Source organism: Zea mays, chromosome 1 (assembly GCF_902167145.1).
Source record: "Zea mays cultivar B73 chromosome 1, Zm-B73-REFERENCE-NAM-5.0, whole genome shotgun sequence".
Taxonomy (NCBI): Eukaryota; Viridiplantae; Streptophyta; class Magnoliopsida; order Poales; family Poaceae; genus Zea; species Zea mays.
This window is the reverse complement of record NC_050096.1, coordinates 21161937-21173929: the sequence shown is the minus strand read 5'-3', so window position 1 is coordinate 21173929 and position 11993 is coordinate 21161937. Positions and strand designations below refer to the sequence as shown.

The window sequence follows — 11993 nt, the reverse complement described above, 5'->3', positions numbered from 1 at the left end:
CAAGCATCTCCACCAACTCAAAATGAGGATGAAGCTCAAGTTGTTAAAGGGCAAAATCAAGAAGATGAGCCACCTCAAGATGATGGCAATGATCAAGGGGGAGATGCAATTGATCAAGAAAAGGAGGATGAGGAAGAACCAAGACCGCCACACCCAAGAGTCCACCATGCAATACAAAGAGATCACCCCGTCGACACCATCCTCGGCGACATTCATAAGGGGGTAACTACTCGATCTCGGGTTGCTCATTTTTGTGAACATTACTCTTTTGTTTCCTCTATTGAGCCACATAGGGTAGAGGAAGCTCTCCAAGATTCGGATTGGGTGGTGGCGATGCAAGAGGAGCTCAACAACTTCACTAGAAATGAGGTATGGCATTTAGTTCCACGTCCTAACCAAAATGTTGTAGGAACCAAATGGGTCTTCCGCAACAAGCAAGATGAGCATGGTGTGGTGACAAGGAACAAAGCACGACTTGTGGCCAAAGGGTATTCACAAGTCGAAGGTTTGGATTTCGGTGAAACCTATGCACCCGTAGCTAGGCTTGAGTCAATTCGCATATTATTAGCCTATGCTACTTACCATGGCTTTAAGCTTTATCAAATGGACGTGAAAAGTGCCTTCCTCAATGGACCAATCAAGGAAGAGGTCTATGTTGAGCAACCTCCCGGTTTTGAAGACAGTGAGTATCCTAACCATGTCTATAGGCTCTCTAAGGCGCTTTATGGGCTCAAGCAAGCCCCAAGAGCATGGTATGAATGCCTTAGAGATTTCCTTATTGCTAATGGCTTCAAAGTCGGAAAAGCCGATCCTACACTCTTTACTAAAACTCTTGAAAATGACTTGTTTGTATGCCAAATTTATGTTGATGATATTATATTTGGGTCTACTAACGAGTCTACATGTGAAGAGTTTAGTAGGATTATGACACAGAAATTCGAGATGTCTATGATGGGGGAGTTGAAGTATTTCTTAGGATTCCAAGTGAAGCAACTCCAAGAGGGCACCTTCATTAGCCAAACGAAGTACACTCACGACATCCTAAGCAAGTTTGGAATGAAGGATGCCAAGCCCATCAAGACACCCATGGGAACCAATGGGCATCTCGACCTCGACACGGGAGGTAAGTCCGTGGATCAAAAGGTATACCGGTCAATGATTGGTTCATTGCTTTATTTATGTGCATCTCGACCGGACATTATGTTTTCCGTTTGCATGTGTGCAAGATTCCAATCCGACCCTAAGGAATCCCACCTTACGGCCGTAAAACGAATCTTGAGATATTTGGCTTATACACCTAAGTTTGGGCTTTGGTACCCTCGGGGATCCACATTTGATTTGATTGGTTATTCGGATGCCGATTGGGCGGGGTGTAAAATTAATAGGAAGAGCACATCGGGGACTTGCCAGTTCTTGGGAAGATCCTTGGTGTCTTGGGCTTCAAAGAAGCAAAATTCGGTCGCTCTTTCCACCGCCGAAGCCGAGTACATTGCCGCAGGTCATTGTTGCGCGCAATTGCTTTGGATGAGGCAAACCCTGCGGGACTACGGTTACAAATTAACCAAAGTCCCTTTGCTATGTGATAATGAGAGTGCAATCAAAATGGCCGACAATCCCGTCGAGCATAGCCGCACTAAGCACATAGCCATTCGGTATCATTTTCTTAGGGATCACCAGCAAAAGGGAGATATCGAGATTTCTTACATTAATACTAAAGATCAATTAGCCGATATCTTTACCAAGCCACTTGATGAACAATCTTTTACCCGACTTAGGAATGAGCTCAATATTCTTGATTCTAGAAATTTCTTTTGCTAGCTTGCACACATAGCTCATAAATGTACCTTTGATCATGTCTCTTTCATATGCTATGCCTAATGCGTTTTCAAGTCTATTTTAAACCAAGTCATAGGTACATTGAAAGGGAATTGGAGTCTTCGGCGAAGACAAAGGCTTCCACTCCGTAACTCATACTTCGCCATCACTCCAAGCAACTCTCTATTCTTTGAGGAGAAATGAGCATCAAAGAAAAGGACTTCTCCTTTGGTATAATCTTAACCCATTTATTTATGACCAAAGAGAAAGTTATTCAACAAGAGGGCTCTAATGATTCCGTTTTTGGCGATTCATGCCAAAAAGGGGGAGAAATGAGCCCAAAGCAAAAGGACCGCACCACCACCAATTTCAAAAACTTAGTGTTTTCCAAAAGTATTTATCAATTGGTATCCTATTGTGCTCAAAAGGGGAAGAAAGTAGTATTTTAAAAATACATATCAAAACCCTCTTGATCACTAAGAGGTGGATCTCCTTTAGGGGGAGTTTTGTTAAGTCAAAGGAAAAGCATTTAAAACGAGGGGAGAAAATTTCAAATCTTGAAAATGCTTTGCAAACTCTTATTCATTTGCCTTTGACTATTTGCAAAAGATCTTTGAAATGGATTTACAAAAGGATTTGCAAAAACAAAACATGTGGTGCAAACGTGGTCCAAAATGCTAAATAAGAAAGAAACATTCCATGCATATCTTGTAAGTAGTTTTATTGGCTCAATTCCAAGCAACCTTTACACTTACATTATGCAAATTAGTTCAATTATGCACTTCTATATTTGCTTTGGTTTGTGTTGGCATCAATCACCAAAAAGGGGGAGATTGAAAGGGAATTAGGCTTACACCTAGTTCCCAAATAATTTTGGTGGTTGAATTGCCCAACACAAATAATCGGACTAACTAGTTTGCCCCAGTGTATAGAGTATACAGGTGTAAAGGTTCACATTCAGTCAATAAAAAGACCAAGTGTTGGATTCAACAAAGGAGCAATGAGGCAACCGAGGGCACCTCTGGCTGGAGGCACCGGACTGTCCGGTGTGCACCGGACAGTGTCCGGTGCGCCCAGAGGACACCAACTCAAACTCTTCGCCCTCGGGAATTCTCGGAAGCCGGCGCGCTATAATTCACCGGACTGTCCGGTGTGCACCGGACATGTCTGGTGCTCCAAGGAAGCGCGGTCTCCAGAACTCGCCATCCTCGGGTTCGCGCGGCAGCCGCTCCGCTAAAATTCACCGGACTGTCCGGTGTGCACCGGACTGTCCGGTGTGCCAGCGAAGCAACGGCTCCCTGCGGCGCCAACGGCTCCCTGCGGTGCATTTAATGCGCGCGCAGCGTGCGCAGACGTCAGGCACGCCCATACTGGTGCACCGGACATCAAACAGTACATGTCCGGTGTGCACCGGACACCCAGGCGGGCCCACAAGTCAGAAGCTCCAACGGCTAGAATCCAACGGCAGTGATGACGTGGCAGGGGCACCGGACTGTCCGGTGTGCACCGGACTGTCCGGTGCGCCATCGAACAGGCAGCCTTCCAACGGCCACTTTTGGTGGTTGGGGCTATAAATACCCCAACCACCCCACCATTCATTGCATCCAAGTCTTCCACTTCTCAACCACTTACAAGAGCTAGGCATTCAATTCTAGACACACCCAAAGAGATCAAATCCTCTCCTATTCCACACAAACCCTAAGTGACTAGTGAGAGTGATTTGCCGTGTTCATTTGAGCTCTTGCGCTTGGATCGCTTTCTTTCTTTCTCACTTGCTCGTGTGATCAACACTCAATTGTAATCAAGGCAAGAGGCACCAATTGTGTGGTGGCCCTTGCGGGAAGTTTTGTTCCCGGCTTTTGATTTGAGAAGAGAAAGCTCACTCGATCCGCGGGATCGTTTGAGAGAGGGAAGGGTTGAAAGAGACCCGGCCTTTGTGGCCTCCTCAACGGGGAGTAGGTTTGAGAGAACCGAACCTCGGTAAAACAAATCCTCGTGTCTCACTTCATTATTCGCTTGCGATTTGTTTTGCGCCCTCTCTCGCGGACTCTTTTATATTTCTAACGCTAACCCGGCTTGTAGTTGTGTTTATTTTTGAGAATTTCAGTTTCGCCCTATTCACCCCCCCCTCTAGGCGACTATCACTCGGCGCACCCTCTCGTCGAGGCAGTCTCGATGGTCGCGGCGGCGGCGCTCATCGCCGGGGCGATCTGGGGCCGCAGGCGCCCCGTCCCGCGTGCACCTGGTGCGGACCGAGGCCTCCCGCATGAGTCGGGAAGTCGTTGTGCGATGCTCTGAGGGGCACCCTTGCCTTCGGGAGGCAGAGCTCTCGGCCCGTCGAACCGCGGCATCCTCCAGGAGATTCTTGAGTTCTCCCTGGATACACCGCCCCTCGGTGGTGGATGGCTCCGGCATTGCTCGGAGTAGTATTGCCGTTGCAGCTAGATTCTGGCCGACCCCGCTGGAGGCCGGGGGCAGCCTTGCCCTGGCATCGTCAATGATTCAGTGTTGGACGTCCTGGGCCTGATGACACGCTTCTCCAGCGAGTGCTCGGCCTGCCCACTCCTGCTCGATGTTTTGCCGGAGCTGCACAAGTTGCCCTGCTTCCTCGTCGAGCTTGGCCTGCATCTCGCGGATTTGCTCGAGCTGTGTGTCCTGACCCCCCTCAGGGACTGGGACCACAGCTAGCTCCCGCAGGATGTCAACGCGAGGCGCAGGCCCAGGGGATCGTCATCCTCCGGCATACCGAGGTGGTTGCCTTCATCGTGACCCCCTAGATCGACGTGGAAACATTCGCGACTTGGGCCACAACCCTCGTCGCCAAGGTTGTGGCCGTAATCGGAGCAATCGGAGAGGTAGTAGTCACATACGGTCATGAAGTCTCGCATGGCACTGGGATTACTGAGCCCAGAGAAATCCCAACCGGAGTCGGGACCGTCCTCTTCCTTGGAACCCGGGGGCCCGTAAGTTGAGACGGCCGTCAGTCGGTCCCAGGTTGACCACATATGGTACCCCAGAAGGTTAGGATATGCCTTTACGAAAGCGCTCACCGAAGCGGGGTCGCTTGGTGGATCGAAACTGAATCTAAAAGGCACAGGGTGGGAAACATACGGTACCTCTTGATCGATGGACGATGGCGAAGTCGCGTCGGGGACGGAATGCACCGTCATCTTAGGTACAAGGTTGACGTCCAGCAAGTCCTTCGCGAGAGTGCTGGCGTCATCAGTCCACTTAGGGTTGGCATGTTGCGGGGAAGCGACGCCTGTCGTTGTCTCAGGCGTGAGGACAACGCCCAACATGTCCCCCGCTGGGGTGCCGGTGTCGTCGACTCGCTCTGGAGCGACAGCCGACGAGGTGCTGCCTCCTGCCTGGCCACAGTTGCCCCGCCTCCTCCTCCTGCGGCGAGGAGGGTGGCGAGGCAAACCCGGATGCTGCTCTTCCGCCACGGGGGGAAGACATCGTCGAGTTTTCCGCCACCGGGTGAGCTGACGGTCGTCATTGTCGCTGTCGCGCTGCGGGGGGAGGAGTACCATGTCGTAGCTGCCGTCGAGGGACATGAACTCAAGACTCCCAAAGCGGAGCAGCGTCCCGGGCTGAAGAGGTTGCTGGAGACTTCCCATCTAGAACTCAACGGGAAGGTGTTCGTTAACACGCAGCAGGCCCCTACCTAGCGCGCCAATTGTCGGTGTCTCGGACCCCGGGGGGCCCTCGACCGGGTCGACCAGTGAATTTATCGCCGTGTGCCCCTGTCCAGATGGGTTGGCAGAAGATGGAACACAAGGGGGAAATGTATTATCTCGCGCCGGGGGGTGCTCGTACTAGGGGTTACAAGCGTCGCGAGAGAGGGAGAGAGCCTGTTCGTTTGCCTGTTTCCCCGCGCGACCCCCCCTTCAGGAAGGCCCTGGACCTCCCTTTTATAGATGCAAGGAGAGGGTCCAGATGTACAATGGGGGGTGTAGCTATGCGCTAACGTGTCCGGCAGAGGAGTGCCTGAGCCCTGTGTACATGCCAACGTGGCTGCCGGAGAAGTGCTTGAGCCTTGTGTACGAGATAACGTGGTCGTCGGAGGGGTGCCTGAGCCTTGTAGAAGCACAGCTGGCGGTGCGGCTGGGATCCTGCTGACGTCTCCTTGCTTCCGTAGGGGGCTGAGAACCACCAACGTCATGGGCGCACGCGGGGAACCATCATCACCCGTTTACCGGGGCGAGCCAGATGGGACGTCGGTCTTGTTCCCTCGTAGCCTGAGCTAGCTTAGTGGTAGGGTAATGATGTATCCCCTATGGCGCGGTCGGTCTGAGCCCAAGGTCGGGCGAGGCGGAGGCTTCTCCTGAGGCCGAGACCGGGGTCGGGCGAGGACGTGATTCCTCCTGAGGCTGATGCTGAGGCCGAGCCCTGGGGTCGGGCGAGGCGGAGACCTCCTCCTGAGGCCGAGGCCTAAGGTCGAGCGAGGCGGAGCTTCCTGTTGCGCCCGAGGCTGAACTCGGTCGTTGTCAGCCTTACCCTGGTGGGTGGCACAGCAGTCAGAGCGGGGCGAGCGGCGCTGTTTTCGGCGAAGTGACTGCGGTCACTTCGACCTTGCCGACTGAGGCGCGCGTGTCAGGATAAGGTGTCAGGCGATCTTCGCATTGAATGCGCCTGCGATATGGTCGGTTGGTAAGGCGAGTTGGCCAAGGTTGCTTCTCGACGAAGCCTGCTCGAGCTGGGCTTCGGGCGAGCCGAGGGTACGCCCACCGCCTGAGGAAGCCCTCGGGCGAGTAGTGAATTCGTCCGGGACTACTGTTCCCGCCCGAGGCTGGGCTCGGGCGAGGCAAGATTGCGTCCCTTGGTAGACGAGGTCTTGTCTTGAACCGTGCCCATCAGTCTTTGCAGTTTGTGCTGAGGGTGGTTACCAGCCGTGTTTAGGAGCGTTGGGGGTACCCCTAATTACAGTACCCGACACTACTCTTTCTACCACTACCTAAGCCAGGAATAAGGGATGGGTCTTTTGCATTGTGAGAAGAGAGATAGCCCGCATTAACGAATATCTTTTGAGTACAAAATGTGGGATGAGAAAAGGGCAGTGTTTTTACTAAATGATGTTTTCAGAAAAGTGTATGATGAAGGGTATTCACCCTTATCACCTTTTGAGTGGGATAATCAGGGACTCCCTGGTTTAGGGGAGGGCCTCAGGTGTTGGCTCAGCCGGGTTAGGTGTGAGTAGAAGAATTGTCCCCTCATATAAAAACTGGTTTATCATCCTTCACTACCTGTACTCATGACAAGTACAACCACTTGAGACTGTATGGGCAGTCACTCAATCAGAACTCGTACGGTCCAAACCCTAGGGTTATGATGGCTGGGGAGCACCGAGAGGATAAGGAGGGGAATGTTTTGTCCGGTTTGGACATGGTGGTGGCCTGACTCCTTCCGGTATAACCGTTAAGGTAAGGATGTGCGAGGAAAGAAAGACATTCGGATTCGGGTCTCATTGGCCATGAGATCGCAGAGCCGGACTAGTGGGTAAAGTGTACCCCTCTGCGCAGAGTTCAAACCTATTCGAATAGTTCATGTCCACTAGAATGGATGAGTCTGGTGTGGTATGACAATTAGTGTTTTACAACCTCCGCGAACCAGGAAATGTGTGAGTGGGTGTGTTTTTTGGAAACAAAAAAATGCCACGGGAGTAGGAAGCTCAGTGGTGGTTGAGTGTGAAAATGTGCTACTTCCTTCTTTGGGAAAAACCATCAAAGTATTGCCTTTCTCTGGAAAAGAAGAGTGACTTCAACTCCACCATATAAAGCATGTATTATATAGGTCCCTTTCTCTTTACGGGCAGGATGGGCTTGCGGAATACCTAGTGTCACCCAGATTTATTTATGTTTTTCAGTAGCTGAAGACTTCTTTTCTGCTATGCTCGACTAGAGGGGGCTGTGTCTGCACCCAGTTCTGCCTGTGGCTTGGGCTAGTCTATCTTCCACTGCGCATTGTATTTTAGGCTCTCTTGAGCTTGTACCCTGGTATTGTAATAACTTTTATTTGAACTCTGTACTATTTGAAGTAAGGAATGTGGTTACTAGCCTCCTGGGACTAGTAATTGTATCACATTTGAGTCCTAGAGGATTGGGGCGCTTCAGTGTTGCAACATGCCTTGCTTGGATTGTTGGGAACATCAAAGAATTACAAGCCAAGATCACAAAACATCTGATGATCCGGTCTTCTTCATATTGGTCATGAAGATTGACCATCCTTTCAACAACCCACCGGGAGACCTCATACGATGAAAGTTTCTTATATGCAGCCAAACACTTGCTGCGAATCAATCTGTTGAAAAGGAAAGTAGTGTAATAGTGTTATTAAATAACTGCATAAAAACACACACCAAGGTGTAGAAGAAAGGAAATAGCAATAAGTTCATGCTGGAAGAGAAGTGTAATTGATTTTTTAAAATACAGAATGCATACATGCCTTGTTGATTGTAGTGTATCACCAGTTTTTAAGCATCACCAGTTTAGAATCCTTAGGGGTCATCTGCAGCTGTAGAGAAGGTAGCAGTAATAATATATTGTATAGAACTTAGACCAAGGAGGTTTAATATAGAAAAGATGGCGTACCTCTTTGTGTTTAGTAGCTGTAAGTTCAGATGAGAAGGCAGCAGTGTTCCACTCTGCTAACTGCTTTGATTGTTTCTGTAGTCTTATCTGAGCAAGTGTTTGGAACCTATGGCTAAACTAGTGAACATAAATATATAGAGTAGTTTGCTTCAGTCTATTTGAAAGGAAATCAAATCACTATAGAGCAGTTAACAAAGTCACATGATAAGAACCATTGCAGATATATGTTTTATATAATTGCAAATTATTCTCTAAGAAAGCAAACTACTATATTTCTTCTATTTGGAATCAATTAAAAGTGAAAAACTCTGTTGAACATCTAGATCTGCAATCATATTTGGGTAGATTCTGCACAAGTAGTGTCGGGATGGTGCATTACCAGATCATCAGGTCCGTTGTCCCGTCGGGCAGCGACTCTGGCTTCGTGACGAATCCCTACGCTAGCACCACAGCAACAGACCTAACACTTCGGCCTGAAATCCAGTCTGCAATTGGCGATAATATCCAAATGTGAGCTACCTGAAAGGATGTTCAGACAGTTGAAGTATTGACAAGTTGATAGCCTAATATTACCGCACACCTAGGAAAGATAAGCATACTCTCCGTGAATGCGGTGGAGGGAGGCATTTTCAAGATAAGAACAACTTCATTGTCAAAATATAAAAGCATGAATGTAGCATTATCTAATTAATTGCAGCTTCATTGCTTTACTTTGGTCTTATTTCTAGGTCTGCCCTAACAAAAATGAGATTTTTTTTCGAAAACACCTTTTGCTTCATCTTTGAAAATTCAACTAAACCAGGGATAATGACAGTGGCAGGAAAACATATGTTGCTAGAAACATACGAGTTTGCTAGTAGAAACTAAAACACAAATATAGTAGAATCAATTCTCAGTTCTTAAAATCTGTTAAAGCCATACGGATGTCAAAATAGGAAAGGAAATTATTGTGGTACACTACTGACATTTTTAGCTACTACAATGGTGTCAAATAAGTGTGTAGGAAGTGTCAACAGGTGAAGTGTCATTATTGTGTAAGAAAGGTAGCAACACCTAAGTGTGTAGGAAGGTTGTTTTCAATTAAGACTACGCTAAACAGAAGTAACATCTTAAGCAAGCACATAACGATAAAAAAAACTTGAATGTTTTAACCAATCATATGCTCATCTGACCTCCTTTAAAAACATGCTACTGTAATCATCAATCTCAATTGTCTAAATAAATCCCTCATCTAACAGAAATAAACAGATTTATCCTAGACACAGGCGCCATCACAACCCTCCTTTTCTGTCAATGGTGTCAAATACAACTAAGTCGCATGTACCTGTCAATACAACTAAGTCGCATGTACCTGTCATTCCACCTGAATTATAGTATTCCAACTTGGAAGCCAGCTCAAAGCGTCAAACATAGAAAATTAGAAATTGACACCAGAACATGACTTCATCATGTTCTAAAACTGAAAAAAATTAATTGTGTTTAGTTGGTCTACCCAACATGTGGCATTCCATCTATGGAGATGCTCTTCATCTGAAAAAAATTGTCTTATGCAATTTGACACTTCACAGTGATTAGTAGGGGCAAACAAATTGGAACTGGTGTTGTCTGTGATGACATTTCAGAAAGAACAGGAGCATTCTGTGAACACACAATTGAACAAACTTGGTTCCTAAGTTCACCTTTGGAGTTATATATTACTAGGATTGTGGGGAAAGTTAGCAACATGGTATTTGCTATCCTTTTGCCAAATGATAATGATAGTGGCAGGAAAACATCTGTTGCTAGAAACATACGAGTTTGCTAGTAGAAACTAAAACACAAATATAGTAGAGAATCAATTCTCAGTTCTTAAAATCTGTTAAAGCCATACAGATGTCAAAATAGGAAAGGAAATTATTGTGGTACACTACTGAGCGGGCATTTGAAGAACTCGTCGTGGGATAGGTAGTAGGCCAACCTGAACCGCGTCCACCCAGGCTTCATGCCGTGGTAGCCCTTAACGATGGCGTCACGGATGCGTAGCGCGAGGTCCTCGCCGACGCCGAGGAGCGCGGGCCGTACCGCGCACGCGCAGTCACCCCTGGACTGGACTCCGAAAAGGTCATTGAGGAGCTTGGTGACGAACCGGCTGTGCAGTGCAGCCGCCGCACCTGAGGAGTGTGCCAGCGGCGGATGTTTTGCAGATCCAGTGCGGGCATGGCGGGGGCAGGGGGAGCGCGAAAGCTGTTGCACGCCAGGGGAGGTGGGTGGCGGGCCTGCGGGTATGGCACGGGCTTCCACGCGACGCCGTGCTCCTAGATCCGGTGGATGCGGTACAGGGAAGGGTGAGGAGAGATAGCGAGTGAAGGCGGCGGCCATGGAGGTAGCCATGTGTTGGCAGTTGCGAGCATGGGGGTACGGGGGGCACGACGGGGAAGGGCGATGGCGCATGGGCACGGCGGCCGCGAGATGCGGGGACATCCGTAGGAGATTGAGGTGGGGTGCGAGGGAGGCCGCGCGGGCGTGGACAGGTTGGGGGGAGGGTGAGGGCGGAGCCATCGATGCCGCGACGAGATTAACGGGGGACGAAGACGGGGTCGCGTGCGCGTGGTGATTAGCGGGGGGAGGAGGGCGGAGCCGCGTGGTGAGGTGGTGTGGACGCCCTCGTTAGCATCTTAAGGAATAGTAAAGATTAACAATATGTGAGAGATATTTATATGTTTCATTTTTACCATAGAGGAGTGATCTGAAGAGAGTCTTATAAGTTGCAGAGTAGAAACATATTTCGTTGATACATAAAATCATTTTCCATACTCTACTCATGAATTTGAGATAAGTTTACACTTGAGCTTTGGAAAGTGGTGGAATGTTAAATTCTAAGCCAAATAGACTACTTTATTAAGTAAATTCAAATTTCTCCAAAATGAATAGATTCAAATGGCTCGTAAGAAATTTTAGAATTACAAAAATACTAGTGTAGTTCAAAAAAACCAAGTACTACGTGCCTTCCATGATGTTTCGGATAAAGAACATATTAGCTCATAAATTGATGCATGGATAGACATTTATACCGCAATCATCACAGGCTTGTACATAAATGTTTGTCAATGATGGTTCACAATGTATTGTGGCCTACATCTATAATTTCAAAAAAGAACAACTTCTGAAAACAGTAAAAAGAATCTATAATCTAAACTGGAATATTAGGATCGTGATTAATCCAAATTAAACTGTGTACTGCTCTAACTGAAGTAGAGATAAAAAAATCCACCCCAAAAGCCATCCACGGTGTTCATTGTTCAAAGTTCAATCAGTGGGCAAAAACCCAATAAGACCTAGTTTGGGTATTCTAATATTGACCCCAATCCACATGTATTGAGATGGATTGGGTATAACTTAAACTAATTTACACATCAATCCACCTCAACACATGTAGATTAAGGCCAATACTAGAATATCTAAACAAAGCCTAAACTGTGTTTCTATATATGTTTATTACATACATACCTCACAAAGCCAGTTGTCTTCTGAGGCCGCCCTACATTTTCAATAGCAATAATGACAACGCCATCCATGGTGTTCAAACGGTGTGCAAAAAACTTGCTTGAG

General features: G+C 48.0%; 1 protein-coding gene across 5 annotated transcripts; it reads right to left on the bottom strand.

The window, feature by feature from the left end:
• Positions 1–7713: 7713 nt before the first annotated feature.
• On the bottom strand, positions 7714–10999 carry LOC103631976 (uncharacterized). 5 transcript variants are annotated; one of them, XR_004852984.1, is made up of 5 exons: positions 10363–10999; positions 8785–8890; positions 8406–8517; positions 8256–8328; positions 7714–8115 (listed from the first exon to the last, which is right to left on the bottom strand). XR_004852984.1 is itself a non-coding variant. In XM_035962959.1 (2 exons), exons 1-2 carry the CDS (start codon positions 10941–10943, stop codon positions 8866–8868), a joined length of 606 nt encoding a protein of 201 aa, XP_035818852.1. In that variant the 5' UTR covers positions 10944–10999; the 3' UTR covers positions 8556–8865. The 5 variants fall into 5 exon arrangements, 1 of the variants encoding a protein (XP_035818852.1); XR_002749362.1 differs by having other exon boundaries at positions 7715–8115; positions 8406–8522; XR_004852982.1 differs by having other exon boundaries at positions 8256–8522.
• Positions 11000–11993: the final 994 nt, after the last annotated feature.